General features: G+C 39.1%; 1 protein-coding gene across 4 annotated transcripts in view; it reads left to right on the top strand.

Moving 5' to 3' along the window:
• The window catches only part of HOMER1 (homer scaffold protein 1), a 155,214-nt gene that overhangs the window by 68,628 nt on the left and 62,799 nt on the right, over nucleotides 1-23,787 (top strand). For 3 of the 4 annotated variants that reach the window (XM_006021417.2, XM_025201396.1, XM_025201397.1), the window contains one exon: nucleotides 11,548-11,690. In XM_006021417.2, coding sequence (XP_006021479.1) covers nucleotides 11,548-11,690 — 143 coding nt within the window. Of the gene's footprint in view, nucleotides 1-11,547; nucleotides 11,691-13,203; nucleotides 17,360-23,787 lie in introns of those variants that run through there. The other variant, XM_025201398.1, reaches the window with a different exon arrangement.

Raw genomic sequence — 23,787 nt, 5'->3', positions numbered from 1 at the left:
CTTTCCCTAAAAGATTAAAAAAAAAAAATCAGCTTGAAGTTGATGCCAAAATAACTGTTGGATACTTTAACTGCATGACCTTGGGACAAAGACGCTCAAACACCGTTCAGCAAAGACTTTTGGTCATAAAGGGCATGTAGGGACCCAGCTGCTGGAGCATTCGATATATTCTAAATAGTTGCATTTAATTTAAATTATTGTGGTACATAGTGAATTTTAAATGTGTTTTAAATAAAATCTTTCAAATATCATTTGCTTTTCATGTTAGTTGCAGTTTTCAGGTATCTTTAGCATTTTTGTTGCTTCTAATTCTTACCTTTGGATCATATTTGTACTAATTCAAATGATCTGGGAGAATTCTCCCAGGTTTGTTTTTCTGGCAGAAAAACTTACTTGGGGATACTTGAACAGACATTTGAATGCTGAGCTGTTGCAGAATTTGTAGTGCTGAGACTGCATGGCCAGAGGGCCCCTGGGTATACATCTCAGTGGAATCCCTCAGTCTGCCTGGAGACAGATGGCAGCAGTGCCCAGGGCAGCCCTGATTGATCCAGACTGATCAGTGTCAGCCTATGTTTGCCTGCAACACAATGCGAATATTTTGAACAAGGCATGTACTTCTCCTTGCTCAGCTTGAGCAGCAAAGTCCAGTGAGCAACACACTGTCTCCTAGAGAGAGAGTAAGGGGGAGTTGGGAGCAAAGCCCACTGGGGTGTTGAAGGACTATGCTGTGCTTTTTGCAGAAGATAATGTATATAGATATTCATTCTTCCAGGAGAAACTCTCTCCTGGACACAATTTAATCCTGGTTGTTCCTAGGTTATTTTCCTCTTGGAGCAACCATTTTTGCTTTGGGAGAAAAATCCTGAACATCTGTATGCTTGCAGAGATTCTCTTAGAAGAAACTAAATGTCTGCACATGGCCTTTGTCTTGAAAGTCAGAAAACTGTCAAGGGACAAAAACATTAAATGGCACAAGCTAGGCATCCAGGTCAATGTCTTAAATTTTCTTTCCAAAATACCAGTGTTAAAAACATGTGTAGAGTCTGATTTAAAGCCTATTGAAGTCGGTGGGATTCTGTAGGCCATTGAGACTAGTTAAGCCACAGAAAATAGATTTGGCTTCCACTGAAGTAGAACTCCTTAGCAGGAGCAGGAAATGCTGTCATTTCTATAGGTCAGTGTTTCCCAACCTTTTGGTTTCAGTAGCATACTTACTGGGCCTCTCCCATCCTGCAGCACACTGGCCACATGCAGAGTAGGGGGTGGGAGGGGGGTTGAGCAGCAGGGCACAGAGCAGGGGGCGGAGGGGAGGAGGGCCAGGGTGGCACCACTTAACAAAGCACACAGATGAAAATCACTGGCTGGAGCCATGCCCCCTGCTGCCTGTGTCCACGGCGGCAGCAGGGGGGGGGTGTGGCTCCAGCCCAAAATTCTGCAGCACACCTGGACATGCTTCATGGCACATGGGTTGGGAAACGCTACTATAGGTATGTATCTTTTGGATAAGCTGTTTCTATAATAGTATATCTGTGGTTTTCCTATCTTGGATCCTGTGGTACAGAGAAAACAGTATATAGCACAATTAGTAACTATTTGCATAATCAGTAGTTCACTTTCTCCTGAACAATCTGCTGTTAAATTTAGTGGTCTCTATTTTACATTGTTTCTACACTGCTGCTATTTTTTTAAGTTTCTAGTAGAGTTTTTGTTTCATTGTGGTGTTTGAAAGAACTCTGGAACATCAGATAAATATTTAAGATTTAGTTGCCTTAACTCCAAAAGGTATAATAGAGAATGACTTTGTCATTGCCCTTCAGATGTATAGCAGGTGCTCAGCCCCCAGTCTACGGGCCATATTCAGCCCCTGGCACATGTCATGCGAGTCTGATGGGGAGCCTTGTGGGCCATGGCCTTGCACGCTAGTTGAGGAGTGCTGGGCAGCACAGAGGTGGGTGGAGGTGACACAGGGCTGATCTGTCCTGTGGACCAGCCCCATGTCACTTGTCTGGCCCAGAGAGCCAAAAGGTTGAGCACCACTAAACAAAGAACAAAGGAATATATTATGAGCGAATTACTATTATGTATTCACCAAATGCCAGCAGAGAGCACTGTGGCTTTTTCAATAAATAGAAAAACATGATTCTTTGTTTTCTACGTATGACTGTTTTAAGTATGTTTTATAATGTGCACCCACCTCCCCTTTTCTATCTTATCTATTTGGAGGCTTCAGAAATTTATGGCGGCCTAGAAAGGAATTGCCTCATTTTGGTACCTTTAAGATACCTGTCACCATATTGTGTCCATTTAATCCAAACCCAGTAAATCTTTGGGAGCAGCTTATTCCTTTATATGAAAAAAAATATACAATTTAGCCCTATAATATTAGTCTGCCCTCCTTTGAATCTAAGGTGTTTCCTTTTTCATGAAATCCCAAATCTGAAGTAAGGTCACTTCTGTCATACTTTCACTTACAGATGTACCTGGGAGTTCAAATACCACCACTTTGGGCTGTAGTGCTTGAGCCTTACAACAAGTTTCTAGCCTTAATAATGATTTTGTCAAGTGGCAGTATTGGTGACATGTTAATTTCTTACTAAATTTTTGCTGTTTACAAGTAAACAGATTTTTTTTCACCTGCCAATCCTTCTAACAACCTGGAATTTCAGGCTCAGTTCTTTCCTTATCATGAATCCTCATGAATAATAAAGGTTTGGTAGGCTAGAATCAGTCCTGAGTTGTTCTTGTGTAACCTCCAGTGTTTTCAAACACCCCTTATCTCTACCATGTAACATTTCTCATTTGAGGAATCTGAGGAGCACTGGCTTACCCCCAGGTTTCCAGCTGCATCGTGCATTTGTGGACGGGTGCTGCAGGGTGTCAATGTGGATTGAAAGGGAAGAATAGTCTTCTGTTTAAGGCCTCTGTGGATTTTTACTGGGAAAATCCTGCCCAACAAAAATAACTTTCTAGCATATTAATTTATATGGAAGCTAATGCTTCATGCAGATTCTGCAGTCTATTCTCATAGCTGTCAGCTTTGTGCTAATCAATATTGGACAGGAAAGCAAAGTAAAAGATGACAAGTAGGGATACGTTTATCAAGTGCTTAATAATAAAGCAACATAAAAACTGGAAATTGGGTTTTTCAATTGGGTTGAGCCAGGATTTTAAAATGGGTTTCTTTTAGATTCCTTATCCTTTAGGTATCTTAATAGATAATTTTAATGTGCGTGTGAAACTGGCTCTATAGATAGGTATCATATTTACTTGAATATAAGATGAGCCTGAATATAAGATGATCCCCTAATAATTAGATTCTATATGTAGAAAATGTATAAATGTGTTATAATTTTCAGGTGTATAATTCATCCCCTTCCCACTGCTACAGCAGGGAAAATAGTGGCTGGAGGGGTCAGTTGGTTCCCTTGCCCTCTGCCCCCCTCCCCCCTTTACTGTTAGATCTTGCTTGGGCCCTGTTCCCTCCCCAAGCACAACGTGGAAGTGAGTTGCCCATGTCAGTAAGGGGGCAAAAAAGACAGAGGAGAGGGCAGAAGCTGCAGAGCATTAACAGAGGAGGGCAGGAGAGTTCTGTGGGTCTGATTCTTGAGCAACATTTTTGTACTTATTTGTATATAGTACAAACTGTGCATCACATTAGTCCAGAGCCTCATGACTTATCACACAGTTCATTGGGCTGGGCTCCAGCAGAGTCCACAGCATTTCAAGCCATAGTGACCTGACAGCCCCGCACTGCTCTGTGTGTGCGTGTATTCCAGATATCACCCTGCCCCCAAAAGGCTCCATATGCCCCCCACTCGTGACCTGCAACCAGGGGTTCTTGTTGCAAGTCCTGGGACCCTCCAAAAATTTATATGCAGATGAGGCGCAGGGCTGCCTAGTTTGTCTCCACCCTGTACAGGATGGGGCCATACTAATCACTAGGGATTCTCTGATAAAAAATCACAGATTCTCAGATTTTTAAAAACCCTAAAATCCATTATTAAAATTAAAGGTCTCCCACAACAGCCCCCACCCACAACACTGGGTCCATGCGCTGCCAACTGGGCGAGCGCTCCATATCTCTCCCCAACACCTCCTGGCTCCCTCAGACCCCAGCCAGCTTCCCACAGGAGTGCCTGGCCAGCCAGCAGCACATGGACCCGTAGCAGCATGCTGTCAGCCCTTCAGGGAAACCGCGCACAGAGCTACAGAGCCTGTTTGGGCTGATACCGTGCTGCTCTGGGTCCATGTGCTGCCAGCTGAGTGGACACTCCGTGTCTTTCCCCAACACCTCCCTGCTCCCTCGGCCAGCTTCCCGCAGGACTGCCTGCCCACTGGCGGCATGTGGACCTGGAGTGATGAAGTATTGGCCCTTCAGGAAAGCCACACATGGAGGCATGGAGCCCGCTCTGGCCAATAGCGCACTACTTGTGGTCCATGTGCTGCTGGCTGAGTGGGCACTCCATGTCATTCTCCAATACTTTTCCACAACCCCCCAGCCCCCTGCAAGCCCCACTTACCTCCCAGGCTCCAGGAAGGAGAGAGAGCCTGAGCCAAGCCTTGGGTGTTGAAGAGTCTCGGGGCCTGCCCTTTTCCCCCTTTCCCTCCCTCTGTGGTCAGGGCTGGGGGTTTCCTGCCCTTTTTGCAATTAGCTCTTGCAGGCTGGAACTCAGCCAGACTGCAGAGCTCTTTGCAAAAGCGGGAAACCCACAGGTTTCTCTGCTAAAAGAGAAAATCTGTTTTTTCCTCTGATAAAATAGGAAAATCTGTGGGTTTTTTCTGTTTTTCTGTGGGAAACAGAAAACCAGGATCCCTGCTAATCGCACATGACAGGCTGACAGAGGGGGCAATGGAGCCTCTTGACTACATCAAAGTTTGGTAATGTTTGCCAGAAATTTTAAGGCTTCTGAAGAAACAAGAATAATTGGAAATGGGAAAGAGAGGTATTTCATGTCATAGTTCACCATGACTTGAAAGAGTTGGTGCTAAGGAGGCCTGAGAACAATGGGCAGTATACTATATTTTGATCAGATGTAGCATTTTTGGTACCAAGGGGAGAGTGTCAGGGCTGGCTCTGGCCCTCCCGGCTGGTCTGGTATTGCAATACCTCCAGACCCAGTGCCAGTTCCTTTTGGAGGGAACACTCACCTGTGGTTTGGGGGGTTTCAGGGTTTTTTTAAAGGCCAAAAAAAAATGTTTTCCATCAGCATTTTTGCCCAATGTGGGCCAGGTGTTTTATGAGCATGCTCAGCATGGGTTGCACTTGGTGAACTTTCTAGTTGGTTTCCATGAGTGAGCACATGATCCTTCCAGTAGTAGTTTAACGATAAATGTACTTAATGGAGGGAGGATTGCTGGTATATGAATACAAGAGACTTTTGTTCCCATGCTGATTAGGGGGGGAAAGTCTCATGCTGTAGTTGAGTAAATACAGATATCTTGCATAGTGTTTTTATATATAAAGTTGCATAGGATGTTTTTTTATTTTTTTTTTTAAGCAAAGTAACATGAAATTCTGTTATCCTGTCAGTCAAGTATTTTTCACTTTCAACAGATGTACTAAATATAAGCAGATGGTAAATAGTATTGTATGAAGCTTATTATGCTTATATTATACCAAAAATTTTGAAGTCCAACAATTATGTTTTTAGTATGTATATTTATACCAGTTGTATATTGGTTATATTGATAATAAATTGTCCTTGCTATACACTTTTGATAGCAGCATTTTCTCTCTACCCGTTAATTATCTTTATTAGGGCCATTTCTGATGCTGCATCTTTTAAGCATTCCTGGAAACTTGCATGTGGCATGAGCTGAGAAACAGCAATAAGTCCTGGACTAGTGAGTTTAAGGTCCAGTATACTCCAAGCTATTGTTACTGGAAAATAGTGTTTTATACCACTGGGGAGCTGAGAACGTTTCCTACTGTTACATGATTTTCCCCCCTTATTTTTAGTATTCGCCCACCTGCAGCCTTTAAAGTATAACATGATTTGTAGAAATCTTAAATAATTTTATAGTTGTCTAAAAAAAAGAAAACTAAAAAAAATAGTTAGTTTTTTCTTTTTTCTGTATGAGGTCAGTTAAGTAAAATCAAGTCCTCATTCTTTTGGGAAAAAAACACTGTGGAAGCATTCAGTAGAAATTTTTATTTTTGTAGTGCGAGTATATAAACAAGGACCAATAAAGCCTTCATACCATTATTCTATGTATTCTTTGTATACAATATATTTGGATTTTATATTAAATTTTTAAATATTTCTTCTCCAATAGAATATTTTACTGATCACATTATATTAATTATACTTTCCAAAAGTCAGTCCTGTACGTGGCAATTTGACTTGCCTTCATGGGACACTTTTATACATGCTCCGGAGAGTATGAGGGGGGCCTTTAATTAGAGTGGCTACTAATTAAAGAGGTAGGAATTTTAGAAGTCATCTTAGAAATGTTCTTTGCTTCCAAAGGCAAGAAAGAATTTCTCATCTTTTCAGTAAAGTTACCTTCAGGTAAAGAATTAAAGTTAATGGTGGTTCTACCTATGTGGGAGCACAGATTTTTGTATTTTATAGCCTACAGGGTAGAGGAATACCCAGTAGGATCTGATCTATTCTTTCAGTCTATCAGTATTCTCTCATGGATTCATGTGCAATGATGGTATGGCTGCACCAATCAAAAGGAGGCTTGTTTATATTAATTTGTCAACACGAGTTTGCTCTACCATAATAGCTTTTTGTCTTAATGGATGTGTCTACATGTGCATTTAGGCATGCCTAAATTTAATGCACATTAACTTAATGTGTATTAAGGTGATTTAGGCTCATGTCTACACGTTCACATGTTAAAGTGCATTAACACCATGTGTACAGACTGCCGTGGGACTAAAGCTAGTCTCAAGTCAGTCCATACACAGTGATAATACTCCTTAATGCATCTACATGTGCGTTAATGCATTTTACAGGGGTGTAGCCGTGTTGGTCTAAGGACATAGGCAGACAAGGTTCCTTGGGTGAATCTGATATCTTTTATTAGACCAACCCAAATAGTTGGAGAATAGTTATTAAGCAAGCTTTCAGGTTCAAAAACCCTTCGTCAGGCTAAGGAAGTTTCAGCAGCAGTTAGTGTGTGCTGCTCTTCTTCATTCCATCCAGGAAGAGCACACACCAACTGCTGAAACTTCCTTAGCCTGATGAAGGGTTTTTGACCCCGAAAGCTTGCTTAATAACTATTCTCCAACTATTTGGGTTGGTCTAATAAAAGATATCAGATTCACCCAAGGAACTTTGTCTGCTTAATGCATTTTAGGTATTCAAACTTAAATTTGATACCTGTTTTTGCTGGTATCAAATTTAGGCATGAATAGCCTAAAATTGCCATTTTTAAGGTGCATTAAGGGCACACATGTGTAGACACGTGCCCTTAGTACAGCTTAAATTGGGCTAAAGTATCTTAAATGGTATGTGTATATGCGCCCAATGTGTTTTATTCCAAAACAAGTCCTAAACTAGTTCTAGCTGAAAGTTTGAAGATTACTTTAAGTCACTTTTAAGGTACTTTTGAGGTATTTAAAAAAAAAATGTTTAGGCTAAATGCTAGCTCCAGATATGCCTGCACAATTCCATTTAACTTCAGCTGAAGCTGGTTTGTCTATTGAAGGACAACATTTTGGCTAACTAATTATTTTATATAGGATAACATAATATGTAGGGGTCTACACAACTTGAGGAGGCAGCCAGCCAATTTTTGCAAACAGATCATGGGGCCAGCTGCCATTTTCAAGGGCTTATCATGCCAAGGGGCTCCTTATGCCTCTGGCCAAGGGGGCCCAGTGGCCTCACCCCTCACCACAGATTGGTTGTGAGGGCTGTTTGTCATGTGGCTACACCCCTCGTGGCCAATTGCTGGAGGTGGGGCTGCATGACAGGCAGCCCTCTGAGCCACTCAGGGGCAGGGATGGCAGTCATCTTGGGCTCCCCCATGTGCCAGCAGGTCCTCCTCCTCCCCCTTTTCCCTTCCAGCAGACTGCACAGCCAGCCATAGCACCATGAGGACTGCTGGCTCCCATTATGGAGGCAGCATTTCATTTTGAGTAAGCTAGCTGCCTTTCCTTCCTCATATTTTGTGAACATTGCCTGTTTTTGTGGGCAACACCAAATTTTTGCATTTTCTGCAGAATCCACAAAAAACACGATTTCAGTAGGTCCCAAATAATATGTGCCTGTATACACGTTTCACTAGTTTTCTCTCACTTGAGGCAGTTCTCCAAGTACGGAAACTCAGAAATTAGTTTTACCATTGTGAAAATTGGGCTAGGTCCAGACATTCAAAAAAGCCAAGATGGAATCCATCAAACCTACATGTATTTCTCTAAGTTGTATAGGTTGGATTGGGAGCAAGCAGAGCACATGTTCCCCTTTGAAGGAGGTGGTGTACTGGCCAAGGCCAGCAGGTTGGAGGCACTCCTGCATGCCTCCTAGCATGCTGGGGACTGCTGAGCACAGCTAAGTGGGGGCCACTCTGGATTGGCTGCCAGGCACATGCCTCCCAACCCCCTGCCATCACTGTAGACCCTCCCCCATGCCCAACCTTAGACTTCCAGGAGAACCCCAGAGCAGGTCATGGTGGCATACCTGGCAGCTCAACTAGTGGCAGTGGAGGGAAGTGAGCCATGGTAATCTACTGGAAGTTTAGGGCTGTATGTGGAGGGGGGGAAGGTCCATAGTGAAGGCAGGGGATTGGAGGCATGTGCCTGGCAGCTAGTCAGGGGTGCCCCAGGCACTCCATACAAGGGCTGCTGCTGGTGCCAAGCTCCAAGGGGCCTGATGCATTTTTCTATGGAGCCCCAGTCCAGCCAAGCTTCCTAGGCTGCCAAGCACATCCTGCTAGCTGCTGCTGGTGCCAAGCTTCAAGGTGCCTAATCCTTCTTTCTTTTGAATGCCTATCTGCACTGTCTGGCTTAAGCCTCCTGGGTGCATCCTGCTGTCTGCCACTGGTGTTGAGCTCTAGCAGAATGCACCCAATAGCCTTGGGAGCTTGTACAAGGTAGCACAGATGGTGGCATTCCCTAGAAGGAAGGATCAGGCCTCTTGGCTATCATTGGTGCTGAGCTTCAAGGGCCCAATCCTTCCTTCTATGGAGTGCCCCTGTTGCTGTTGCAAGTCTCCCTTCCCCCATCTCCTCCCCCCCGCACCCCTGACTGCCTGTGTTTGTGCTGACTCAGGTCTGTGACAGCCCGGAGCAGCTGAGTACCCAGCAAGTGCCAGTGCATCTCCCTGAGGGAAGGTTAGTGGGAGGAGGGGGCCATAAAGGTGCTTGGGATGTCAGAGGACAGTGACCTAACATGAATCGATAAGGGATCTGGTACAGAAGTTTGATAGGCCAGTCTAGCATAAACCGATTTAAGTCTGATACCTCATTGATCTAGGTCTATCTTAGACTAGATTCTGCCATTTTTAAACCAGTCTGTCAGCCCCAAACTTCTGTTTTTATGGGTGAGGACCATTTTTGGTCATTTATGCCAATTTGTGTAATGTCTGTACCTGGCCTTAGAGTATAAACAATATAGTTTGGATTACAAAATTTTAAGATTAGCATTGAAAGAAACTAGCAGTTATTCCCTATAATATGAACCTTCCATTCTGGATTTGGGTATGATGGAGTAAGAGAGATACTTCTATGTGGGACTGATCCAAGGGTAATTGGCGACCTAGGCGAACTATGTACCTTGGCACCCCCACCACTTCCAATATAGCCGAAAATAAAGCTATAAGATGATATAGGAGTAGGGGTTCATCTTCTAGTGATCTTTCCTCTGAGATCTTTTCAGAGGGCTTTCTCCCCTTACCGAACCAAAGGTCTTAGCCCAAGGTGGAGCTGTAGCCAGCTAGGGCTGTTATTTAGAATGATATTCCTGTTTTTTTTGTTCTGCATTTAATTTTGGCATCCTAGGCAGCCACGTAGTTCAACCACTAGGCGGACTGGCCCTCGTTCTATATATGTTTTTGTCATTTTGCAAGCATGTAACAGAACATAAACATGAGGCAAATGTTTCTAAATTTATCTTTTAAAATTCGTCCATATCACCCCACTAATGCAAATCAGTGAATAAAAGGTGAACACTATGTATGTAAATCAAAAATGATTAAATACTTTACTATACTGTTGGCCCTGCAATAAAGTAAAAGTTGACAGCAAAGTACAGTTCTGACCTTGAGGGTTTGATATAAATAATATCTTTCCTGTGGGGAAGGAAAATATCCCTTTTAGTTTTATTAAAGACAATGGCGTGGGAGCATTTTTTTTGCTGGGTTTTTTTTTTTTTTTTTTTTTTTTGTCTGATTCAAGTCTCAAAACCTGAAATTGAGTATCTTGGATTCAAAAGTAGCAGCTCAAAAAGGCTCGTATTTAAAATAGTTGTTTCAAGGTTTCTTTAAGGTTATCACTTTGATTCCCATTAAGGTCAATTTAACTCAGTTTTGTACGGAACACTGAGTGGAAGTGGAAGATAGAAATTTTCTTTTTATGGCCGCATCCACACGAGCACGGGCGTTTGTTTCCCTGGGGACAAGTAGCAGCAGCACACCTTGTGCCCAGGGAAACAAACATTTGTGCTCATGTGGACACAGCCATAAAAGGCATATTGTATTTCCCAGGGTAAAAAAAAACAACTGATGCTGCAAGGTAGTAGTGCAGGGAACGCCTCCTGCATATGCAGTGTGGCGCTGTAGATGGGTCTGTGGCACTGCATACTGCACGTCCCTGCTTGTCTGGATGTGGTCTATGGGGAAGCATCTCCAGATCTTCTACTTCATCCCAGGGGCTTAAATAATATGTACTGCTGCTTCTCACCCAGACAAAAGAGAGAAGCAAGTACTATTTGCTTGCAGGAGAACAGAAATGCTCTCAATGGTATAGTCCAGCATGATGCAAATAGTACCAGTTCACTTTCCTAGAAGATAAGTTTTAAGCATGGTCAAGAATCCAGGAACCTAACACTAATGGAACCTGCCTGGGGGAATTAAGTGAGCTCCTATGTAATCAAGGTGTCTTAACCAGTATGAGTTAGGGTAGGCAACTCGGGCTGAGGAAGAACTGCAGGTAAGCTCACGTGAAGCTCTAATTTCATTGTGCAGGCAAAGATGCGATTGTACCAACAATGATGCTTCCACCTTTTAAGTTTCATTTGTAGTGAGATGCCTCAAGTGAGGCAATTTGACATACTGCTAGAATATAAAATAAAAGGTAACAGTTGTAGTCGTGGGCATGCCAGCAGCTAAGTCTCTGTACCAATTTTAAAGAGAAAACGAGGGCAGAAAAAGAGTTCCTGAAAAACAATAAGCAGGAGACTGTGTGTCGCATGTTAACGCATACTCTGTGTATAAACCATAGGGCTTTATAGAAAAAGATGGATAGTTTTGGGGAGCCTCACCTTAACATCACCTTAAAATTAATAACCATTCACTTACATTAATTTAGTTAGTTTCTGTGTGCACATTGTGAAATAAGTTCAATGTATAATTCTATTTTTTTTCTTTACTTAAGGAATCAGCAGGAGGGGATATTCAGTCTCCTTTAACACCAGAAAGTATTAATGGAACAGATGATGAAAGAACAACTCCAGAAGTGACACAAAACTCAGAACCAAGGGCTGAACCAACCCAGAATGCATTGCCATTTACACATAGGTACAGATTCAATTCACACATCCTGATTAAGTAATACATGTTTGTTTTTGTTGTTAAGTGGATCTTTTTTTTTTCCTTCAGATGACTCCCAAGTGCAACAGTTATAAATTAAAGAATCTAATAAAAAAAAAAGAAAGAAAAAAAAGAATGGGACTTGACTTTAGGCTTGCTGTAGGTTTGTGGGGTTATTTCCTCCCCACAGAAAAATGATATTGAAAAATCTGCTGTGTTTTGATATTTGTAGATTTTCTCTTACATTATGAACATTATTTTACAAGCATTTTAATTCCTGAGCACAAAGTGTGTCCCTTTAACAGGAATCAATACTTAATGCCTAAGAGCTTAGCAAAATTAATTGTTTCAAATTAGACATTGGGCTTTTGATGATAAGTTGCTGGAAAATGAGGTCTTACTTAATTCTGAAGTATTATAGATTTAAAACAACCTCCTAATTAAACATCTTTCTGACAGTTAGATATTCTTCATCTGGGTTTTCCGCCAGAAAGTATAAAAGAAAGTTATAGCTGTACTCTAAGAAGGAATGCCACTGAGCATGCTTTGCTTCACAGCCCCTTAGAAAAGTTGGGGCAATTTTTTATTTGAAGTTGAAAGTCTTGAGCTAAATTAGATCTAACTAGCAGCTTGGGGCACTTTTACACATGCTCCAGCAGCAGGGGTGGGGCACTGCAGTGTCTCATGTATCAGTGTCCCTGAGCTTAAAAATGGCCGTGGGGGCACATGAACTAGCTGAATGAGCTTTAGCTCAAGCCCCCCCACGGCCATTTTTAAGCACAGGGATGCCGATACATGAGGTGCAGGAGGCTGCTGGAGCACAGAAATTACCACACTCCAGCAGACTAGATTAATAGAGTCTACTCTGACTTGCTGTAATTACAGAGCATGGGAGTAGCCTCCTTACTGTGTACAGGCACCCTTAGAAATGATCATAAATATTTGGACAACTGGTCTAAGCAGAAGATACTGAGAACAAGGGAAAGTGTTACATAGTTAATAAAAATTACAGCGACATTTGAAATATTAGATATTTCAGAAATTTATGGATTTGACTCTCCCAGAGAAATTCTTCCAAAAGTTTTAAAACTCTTGCATTGTACCAAAGATAGGAAAACAGCAGAATCTTGAGAAATAAGCACAGAAAAAAAAATCAGGATTTTTTTTTTTCTGTGAGCAGATACGGCGTTTAATTTGTTCAAATTGTTCAAAAATTCAGTTTTGTCCCTTATAAAGAATGTGTTTACCACTGTCTAAAAAAACCCTCGCCTTATATTTTTGAATGCTACAATAGTGATAATTTTGCACTAAGAAAAATGACATTTTAAAGTAGAGTGTGATTGTGTTATTTTTTTATACTTGAACTGTTACCAATGCATTTACAATGTGTGTGTGCGTGTATGTAGAAAAAATGGTGCTTTGTAAGAGACATTGCTATGTGCATGAGGAAGGAATATCCTAAATCTGTTCTGTATAATGGATTTATTTAAACTTGTTATAGATGTGCTTGAATTTTCTACAAGTATTTCTGTGTGAAAAGAAGAAGCAGTAAAATACAACGCCAGTTATGGTATTTAAAAAGAAAACAAACTGAGAACATTATATGAACTGCCTTCTCCTATTACAGTTACTGTAAATAGTTATTTCTGATATATCAATTGAACCTACATCTACACTGAGCATGACTGAACACATTTTTTGATGTTTTTTTAAACTAAGCATATGTAATATTACTTGTAACTTTTTGAAATTCTATGACAGCAGTTGCATAACTTGTTCTGCAAATCTTCATGTATGTATTGTGCGTTTTCTGTTCTTGATATTCTATTGTACTGTTTGGCTTCACTAGCTAGTATTGGTCTTCCGATATTGACTCTCTGTATGTGAGGGTCATTTATTATGGCGATGATTTTCACAAGACCAGCGTTTCTTTTGCTAAGGCTTCTTACAAGTTGGCCAATGTGCCATTCATGTTTCTGAGAAATGTGAAAAGGAAAATGCAAAGGAAGTGACCTTGTGAAGTTAGTTTATGCTGAATTTAGATAGCTTACACCTATAGTTAAATAAAGATTGCAATAGGCTATAACTTTTATTTCTACTGAAAGGCCCATATGTGGCTATTTATTTACATACCGGTTTTTCACATTGAGAGAGAGTGAGTACTTTTTTGTTTGTTTGTTTTGTTTTTAAACAGTTCTTTCCAAAAACACTTCATTTGAAAGTTTGTCGTTATTTTTTTGATGGAGGATGATGAGAATGCAATCTTTAATATATTGGAATTAAGTATTTTTCTGATTTTTATAGATAGATAATGACGTTTTCTAAGAACAGCTATATTAAGTTGGAAAATAGATTTTACTTATGGCAAAATTAGTTAAATCGATTTGCCTTGATGCTATGCAGTTGTTTGTCATTAGATTTAATGAAACTCAATGGACCAAATCCTGAGTGCATGCACAGAACAGATTTGAAATTAGACTGCAGAAGTAAATTAGCAGGTTGTGTGGATCTGAGGTGGGATTTCTGCAGCATTGAACAGGCAAATAAGACAGATGTAGTGCCAGTTGGTGTAATGCTGTATGCTGATAGTTCTTCTCTGTAGTTTAATTTCAGATGTCCATAAGAAAATCACTTACATGCTACAACGTATGCTAAATATTTCAGATTAACCAGGCATTTCAACAAGAGCTAAACTATAGATAAGGGATCACATTCCTTCCTACATTCCTTCTGCCCAGTAGTGCCTGCCTTATTTCAATGGCACTATGGGGTAGATCTCTGGGTCATTTTACCTGTCACTGCTTTGTTTCTCCTGATGCCTTGATAACCACTGGTGGGTTACGAACATAGCACAACTACACAGAACAAAGCAGGTATACCTTCCTATTGTCACAATAGTGCACTTCTAGAATTACTGCTGCTCTGGAATTGTCAAATACAGGGCTCTTTCGTTTGCAAATGTGAACTGACAAAGCTGATGTTTTGATATCTGTTTTGCCTGACAAAGATAATTTCTAGCACAATAAAGTGCATGTGAGCGTTCTTTTCTGTATGTCGGAGTGGTTGTGTTATTTCCAGAGGTGTAAACAACTTGTTAGTGCTTTTCAAACAGCAAAGAAGGCCTAGCCCAACTTCTAAGTAGAGCACAAAGAGGGTAAGGTGAGAGAAGACACTACAACATAATAGTTGACTACAGATAGTGATTGTCTATATTTTGGTAAAATTAGCTTATCTAGTCTATTTCTTTCAACAAACAGAATATATACCTTACTCTCAGTTACTTCTCAGAGTTGACAATATAACACATTTCCCTGCAGTTATTCCAGTAGTTGTGGGACTTTAAAAGACTTGAATACAAAGAGTGGGTGTAGTGGTAGCACATGCACAGGGCTGTGGGAAACAGGCACAGGACCGATGTGAAAGAAGCTGACAAATAGGAAAATAAGCCTCGATTCAGTGACCGGGCAGAGAAAGTGGGGCAGCCAATGCAGTTAAGTAAGGGAGGAGTAGAGTCATGAAGGACTATGAAGCAGTTTAACAAGAATCTCGAATTTGATGTGCTCGTGGTAGAGCTGTTTGAAGGGTTTGCTAATAGAAGAGGGTTTTTGTGGCTTTTTGCATGATTTGGAGGTGGGGGTTACCTAGACCTTGATATGGTGTTTTAGTTTGAAACTTTGGTATTAGTTGTGTTCAGTCAGTTTGCACATCTGCAAAATAAGTTCCCATTTGCAGCTATGTTCCCACTTGCAGGCATAACCTTTCCTCTTTCTACTTTCTTTGCATAGGCAGTAGAGAGATTTTTATTTTGCCTACTTGCCAAATATTTCAGCAGCATAACGTCGGACTGCTTTCCTATTTAGTTACTTTCTGTGTGCATTGTACCCAAAGTCTGACTGCCAGCCTCAGTATCAATGCATAGTTTATGCTGTTAGGTGAACTTTAACTTTTTCATATCTTTATTGAATTATTTGAAATATTGAGACAAATTCCACTTTTATTATATGTATGCAATTCCATTCATGTCCCATGAGCTCAATCAACTAGAATTTAGTCCAGTCATATCAGATTATCCTTAGTTGAAAAATATTAAAAACTGTCCATAAGCAGTATGACTGAGGTAAAAATGTTAGGGAGATTGATATTAAACAGTGTGCCAGCTTTACACAGAAAGATAAACACATGCAATTACATCTTCTGCCTAATATACATGTTGGAGGTAGCTTGGTAGTTAGCATTGAATTATTGAGTAATACTTCTTGGCAGTTCATCCTTGGTGGAAAAGTATTAATAAAATTGTTCCTAAGCAATATGACTGCAGTCATGCATTTTAGGGAGATTAATACTAAAGAATATGCAACCTTTACTCACAAAGATAAACTTGTACAATTACATTTCCTGTCTAATGTATATATTTAAGTAACTTCTGTAGTTAGCACTGAATTATTGTGTAATACTATTTAGCAGTTCAGTGTCGTCCTTTCCTTGTCAGTCTAGTACACACCATTAATGTGGCTGGAAATTGGGATATAAAGCAAACTGAAATATAGTCTAAACTATAATCATTAGCATTTTTAAATTGTCATGAATACATTTCCCTGACCCTTTACTACTTAATTCTATCGAGACGGTTTGTAATGCGGATGCAAACAAATTTTCAGGAACATACAGATGAATCAAAGCTGATGTGTAATGTACAATAAAGAAAACTGCTCCCAGAACTTGATGCAGGCAGAAAACTTTAAAATTTTAGTCCTCATTTTTAATTTTTGTTTATTATTTTCCACACCCTCAAAATCCAAAACTGGGGTTTCACTACTGGAGTTGGGGGTGCGGAAATTAAGAATGACAAAAATTTAAGAGAAAAAATATTCATAAGTCTGACATAACTGCACCTAGTATTTTAAAGGTAGCTTTTCATTGCATTTGTGAATAATAGCACACAGTTCTTTGTGAATAATCAAGGAAATGCTGCTTATTCAGTCTTAGAAAAATGGAGCAAAGATTATAATTGAATAGGCAGGTTGGTGATCTCAAGTGTTGTTTTGACTTTTCCCAGTCACTCTTTTTAAAACGTGTGGTCTCTTCCTGCCCCCCTCCCCCTGCCCCCCATAATATGTTTGTGTTGGCTTTATTCCATTTCTCAATACCTTATAGAACAGTTGAATAGAACTTAAGCTTTCAAAAGCTTGAGTAAATATATGAAGACTTTATAGTTTTGACAGATCTTGAAAGTCTTAAACTATCTTGTCGACCAGAACTTGAACCTGTTACCTCATGTTTAATGTATTATAAGCTTTTAAATATATTTCAGTATAATAAATTTGTGATGTGCCATTTTAACAAACCTTTGACTATATATTATTACATAATGGTTTGATAGTAAAGAACAAATTTGCTAGAAAATATATACATTGCCTGTTTGTTAAAATAATACTTATTTTTGTATTCAAATAGATTTTAATATGGAACTTTGATTCATTGCCTTAGTGAAAAGTAGGCATTTATTACAAATTATGGTTATATCTTAGATTTTTATTGTCTAGTCTGCATACTATTTGACAATGCTGCATGTATATCCAATGCTGTAACAAAAAAAAAATCTTGCTACTACTCCATGTTTCTTTAATGGGTTTTCATTAAAAGTTTGTATGCAGAAATCTGTTTAGTAGATCAGTTTGTCATTTTTCATCGAAACTGCACTTTTTCTGAAAACTTAAGAAGTTGACTTTAGTATTAGATTGTCATAAAAACTATTTTGTGGGTTATAGTGAATTCTTCCTAAATTTGGGTTTCAAAAGAAATGCTTTGAGTTTTAAATAACTGTATCGACTAACTTAAGGCATAAGACCATAATGTATATTGGACTATCATGATATATATTTGCTTCATATTGTTATTTATGTGCTTTTGGGGCTTTTTAGCACCATTAACCTGCTTTTTTAGATACATGGATTAAATTCAGCTAATATATATATATTTTTTTGTGGTTCAACAATAGCTAGATTTTCTTTAAAGGGTTTTTATATAATACTCAATTCATCTGTCCTCAGATGGTGTGGCATTAACCTAAAATGCTCCAAAATGTTACCCCCACCTCTGAAGAATTCTGATATTCAATTATTTTCTTATGAGTAGTGAAGAATTCCTGGAGGCATGCTGCACCCTGCTAGCATACACTGACTAGTGTAGGAGTACAGCAGGGAAGTTTGGCTTCACATTGGCTGGCGTGTCTCTTGTGTTGTGAAGCACCTGGTTGTGCTTTCCTTTCCCATCTCTTCCCTTTTTAACAACTGTGGGGGGGAAGAGAGAGAGGGAAAGGCTTCCTGCTTCTTTCTACTCCTCACCCCAAACCCTGCTGGTTTAACTGTACTCTTTTGTGGATTTCCTGAATTTAGGCTGAAGTATGCTATTAATCCAAAATAAAAATAATGAGAATAATTTTTGCTGTTGAAGTTATTTATTTGAAAGAAAAATATTAGCCAACCTTAACTTGTTTCATTTAGTCCAAGTTTTTAAATTTCTTTTGAGGGCATTTCTCACTGTGACAGTTCCAGGAACTCCTAAGGAATTTATGGAATACATAGTAAAGCCTATGAAGACATCTAAAACAAGAATTTATTCTATTTTTCTAACAGAGATCTTTCAGACATTTACCATTGTAATTTTCTTAGAAATACTCAACTGTAGGTTGTAGGAGGGAAGAGGACTTATGTACTGTCAGAGGTGTGGGCATAGGCATATACAGGGATGAAATCTGCATTGGGTAGAACTGATTTTAAGAGAACTAGGAAGGGGTTGACTACATCCATAAAGTCAGGAACATTTAAGTTAAACACTTACGGTGCTGATAGACATATGGAAAAAAACCCTACACTTTACCGAAAGCAGCAGTGTTGGGTTGAGCGAGCTCTGCAGCACCTGTATAGCTCGGGCACTTAAGCGGGGCTTTTTAGCATTTTTATCTAAAGCTGATTCAGTCATCTATTAGATAAAAGCGCCAAAAAGTCCCGCTAAAGCCCCCCAATCTCTACAGACATTGGGAAAACTGGGTGCAGCTAATGCACTGTCTCTTTGGGGCATGCACTGGACTCGGCACAAGAGCATGCCATGTTTTAAAGCGCTGTTTTGCTTTTTTGGGTTTTGGGTTTTTCTATGTTTGCAAGCAGCCTTAGTGAAAAATAAGTTCATGCTTCTAGTATAAATATTTGTCAGGTCTATTTTTAAAGAAGCAAGCCAATCTTTATGTAGTTTACAGAAGAGAAATTCATACAGCTTGCCATACATTTTTTCCCCCTCCTCCCTTCATTGACTATGTTCACAAGAATTGCACTAAGCTACTAACAAGTTAAAAAACAGATGAAGGTGGATTGCTTAAGGAGTGACCTTCATGATTAATGACCATATTGTCTATATCCTTTTAGACATTCTAGAGCCAAACCTTTTAAAAACAAACATTGTATATTAAAAATATTTTTCTAATGCTAAATTTTATAGATGTACAAATGTGGATTATGTATCCATTGGTACCTAACAACAAGGAATCTGATTCAGAGTTCTAAACTTGTTTAAGATATCTGCTTGAAAGCATAACCATGGTAATTGCTTCAGGCATTTTTCAAGGTAACAAATTTTATAAGCTTGCTACTTCTTTAATGCCACATGTACATACAACAATCAATTTCTTATCCTTCTTGGGCATTAGTCAAAGAACTTTGTCCCAGTAAAATTTTGCTGAAGGTGGAAGTTGGCTAGAACGTGACTACTTGTTGATTACTATTTGCAGTTATTTCTAGTAGAAGTCAATGAATGGAGTATGTTTATTTTAGTTATATGTTGTTGGTTTGTGTTGGGTATCACAACCATGGGCACTCTTTCTGTGAGAGTACTTGGTCTGGAATGATATAAGAATACACCTCCAGGTTACAATAATTGCAGGAATCCTGTGTTTTAAGATTAGTTCTACTGTTTTCCCTTCAGCAAAGAAATCTCTAGAAAAAATAGGCTTTTAGCAAATCCCTATATGAAGGATAGTCCTTCCCTTCTGGTCTGTTAGCTCTCATTTCCATCTTTTAACTACTTTGGCATAGCTTGAAGAATCCTAGAAAATTCTCCTGAAAACACCTTTAAGTCAAAAAGTAGGTTTAAACTGAATGCTAGATCTTACTGCTACTGAATTAAGAATATCAAACTGATGTCTTTTCATTCAACAAAAATAATTTCTGTGGCTCTGATAACTTCCACTGAAGTGATGACCTCAAGGATTATCTAGTCCAACTCCATATTGATACAGGACTTACTCTTTCTAAACCATCTCAGATAGATGCTTGCTTATCCAGCCTCCTCTTCCTGAAAAGCTTCAAGGATGGAATTCTATGACTTCCCTAGGCAGCAGGTTCCCTTATCCTGCTGTTCTTATGGTGAAGGAGTTTTTCCTGAGTTTTCCATTGCTGTCTTAAGTCACAGAGAAAAAATACCAAATAAATAGTCATTCCTAATAAGCAATCTTCAAGAAAGGCCAGACAAAATTAAGCCCTTTTAGCAGGAGGTAGTCATGTTCTTGGTAGAAATGTTATTTCTTAAGTTACCAAAGAAAACAGTGAGAGGAATTTTACTTCTCAGTATTTTCTGAAACTGCAAATTTCATGTAGGTTTGTGGCCTCTTTATTGTATATGAATGTGAAACTTTCATATGTACTTCATCAAAGATCGTCCCCCAAAATCCACAGAGAACTTTACTGCTAACAAAAAACTAACCCAAGGAAAAGGTCTACAGGACCTAGGGAAAACCTGTAATAAAGATGTTGATTGTGATGGCCCTGAAAGTATTCGTGGCTAGGAACAGATGTTGCGTTTGTCCCTCCCTGGACAATTTGTGCCTGTGTTTGTCTTGGAACAGAAAAATCCCAGGATTCTTGTGTACACACATCACCCTTCTAATCAAGGTTGAGTAAGTAGCTGAATGTATTGATGCCTTTTTTGCCATTGATTCAGTGATGCAGTCCCAGGATTACCATTTCAATGCCCTTTGTGATGTCCCAGGATAAATTGTTAGTGCTTCTTATCATGTGAGCCTTTTTAAGATTTATTGCAGGACAATGCACATGGACAGCTGAATATTTGTATTTTGTCCTGGGATAAAATGGATTATCCTGGGGCAAATACAATATCTGTTTGTAATCTGTGATGATCGAGGGATTTTTATGGAAACTAATGGGCTCTGTGTGTGTTTAACCATCTCAAGCTAGTTTAATTAATCATAACATGGTAATCAAGTTGCATTCCAGTTGGCTAGGGAAGCTTGTAACTTCATGGCCAAAATAGCTGGCCCTTTGGGAGTCCTAGCTAAAGTTCATAGCACTTAGTTATCATTAGGAGTGAGGCACATAATACTGTTCATCAAGAAGATCAAGTAGTGGTAGCTTTTAGTATGGAAAAAGGACATGTTCATTCCTCACTCTGTGATGGGGAAATGCTTACAGGTTTAGACACTGAGCATTTGTAATAAGACTTCCCTAACTGCAGCCTATGTTCCAGGTATGATTCTGCTTGTTAACATCATACTCTGTCAGTACTCAGATTCTTCCTTTCCAAAACAGATCTATCCAAAATACAATTTAGCAGTTGGCTACAAGTGCAATATACTACAAGAAAAAATTGAGGGTAGTGGATACAGTGTTCCTTAATTTCACGTTTCTGCTGCCTTTGCTTATTCTGTGATGCATTTAAAGAGAGGCAATTTTTTTTAAAACCAAATAAGAGTCAAGATGTAGATGATCGTAAGTCTCAGCTGGCAGTCTTGAGTTCATTTGGGGTTTGGCTTTGACTTTCTGTGAATATATAGAAAATAAACACATCTGGGTAATTTTTGGTGATCTGACTGGGCCAAGGTAGTATGTGCAGCTCTAAAATATAGTGCATCAAAAAACCTCCATCAAGTGTTCTACAGGGTCAGTGCATCAGTATCTAAAATTCTTGTGAGGTAAGCCCCAGAGCAGCTTTCAGGTAATCTATATGGAAAACTGATATTATTACTGTATACATGCACACACAAAATAATAATAAACTACTTCTTACCTTTTACCATTACATATTGATACGTTACTAACTTCAGATTTACATGATCATAACAGGCTTATGTACTTACGCTTTACCTTTTAAATAAACTGGAAAATTAATATTTGACTATGAAAGACCCTTTGGTTGCTACTGCATGTAATGTCATCAGTATTCTAGGGAGCAGTTTCATGCCTCACAGAGATTATATAGAACTGATTTTGCTATGCCAAATAAAACATTTTTGATGCAAGTTTTTTTTCCCCCCCATTTCCAGCTTCTTTCTATGTAGTCTGTTGGCTTGTGGGTTGTTTTTCCCCTTGTATGTGGTGTTCCTCTGCCCCATTCCCAGAATGTGCATGACAGTTTGTCTGTTTATCTGTTCATCTCCAATTCCTGCTCTTCATAACTTGGCCTTATTTCCCTCTTTGCTCTGTTTATTTAAAATCTTATTCTTTAAGCAACACAATGTCCTTTTGAGCTCAGGGCCCATTCTAATGGGAGTGTTGTTATAAGTCTAAAAGAAATCATGGTGGTATTAACTTGCTTACTGAAGGGAGAGAAACTGTATTGTAGAAAGCAGCTACATTCACAGGTTAAGAATAGTCAACGATCCACTTGTCTTATTAGATTTGTGTGTGTGTGTGTGTGTATATTTATTTTTTAATTTTTTTAATTTTTATTTTTTATTTTTTTACTTAAAACGCCTTCTGCCGTTTACTCCTTCCTCAAGTTTATGAGATGACAGGTATCTGACCAGGCACTCCTCAGAGCCCATATCAAGGACTGCTTTCTGGACAAAGATCTTGGAAAAGAGCAATTTTACACTTTAAAAATTGGTAGCTCGTAATTCAAGGGAGAGTACCTGAGGGAGAACATTTCAACCCTTTATACCAGGATGGATAAAAATCAGTGTCTTTTGAAAAAGTCAGATCTTTTATTTTAAATCAGATTTTTTAAACTTTTATTTTATTTGTTTATGTTTTTGTTAAGATGCTTTGTAAGGAAAAAAACAAAACACCTTTATAAAGATGGTTGTAATTTTAACATATGTTAAAGCTCAAAGATATCATCATGGAATAGGGATTAAAACTTCTAATTTATATAATGTTTGAGACAGTATATTCATGTAACCTTTTTAGAAATAGGTCACAACAGGCCATAGCTTATATTAGGGGCCCAATCTTATGGGGCTCCCAGAGGCTGCTCTATAGATTAGTAAAGATAAAAAAAACACGTACCCAGTGGGACTCTGTGCTTAGTCTAGAAGTTCCCATGAAGCATCTCTGTGATGCTTACTTTCGGTTCTCAGACTGGATTTGTCTCCAGAGGTCACACCCTTGTTAACAGCAATATATTGAGATGAGAGAGAACAGACCTGATTGTCTACCCATCAGTCCTCTTGTCTCTCTGCAAGCTTGTGTATACAGAGTCAAGTCCTTAACTTTCACTAAAAGTGTGAAGTTTCAAGAAGTTAAATGAATAAAGGATATCAAACAACAAGAAGGCATTTTTGGAAAAAAAGAGATTAAATTGATGCTTCCTGACCAGTGATATAAATCATGATTTAAATCGATTTGATTTGAACCAAATCCACCCTTCTTTATACTAGGAGCACCAGTAGTTCCCTAGATGTACAGTGTTACAGCAGTGAAAATTTGTCTTGGAAAACAAAGAATGCATATTGCTAGCTTATGCCTCTATTTGAAAATGTTCCCTTTGCAGTTTCCTTAAGTTGCTGTTTAGTTGTGAGATCTCACAGTCCTTTAATATATCTGTGTTTCAAGTACATTTTAATTAAATAGGCATGAGTAGAATACATAGATTTGCTTTACTGTGAGTATCCACCACTGGAATATATTGTCTTTTAGTTGGATGTGAGTTTTCCAGAAAAATTTCCAAGGCCCTAAATAGAGCGTGATCTGATTTACCATGTTTATTTGACTTGTTTAGTAAACAAAACTAAAAAAGTACCCCCGTGTTAATATTATGTCCCAAGAGCCACAAGTATTTGAACTGAAATATTTGATTA

This window comes from Alligator sinensis, unplaced genomic scaffold (genome assembly GCF_000455745.1).
Source record: "Alligator sinensis unplaced genomic scaffold, ASM45574v1 scaffold159_2, whole genome shotgun sequence".
Classification (NCBI taxonomy): Eukaryota; Metazoa; Chordata; order Crocodylia; family Alligatoridae; genus Alligator; species Alligator sinensis.
The sequence above is the reverse complement of the archived record's forward strand: the minus strand, read 5'-3'. Positions and strand labels throughout refer to the sequence as shown.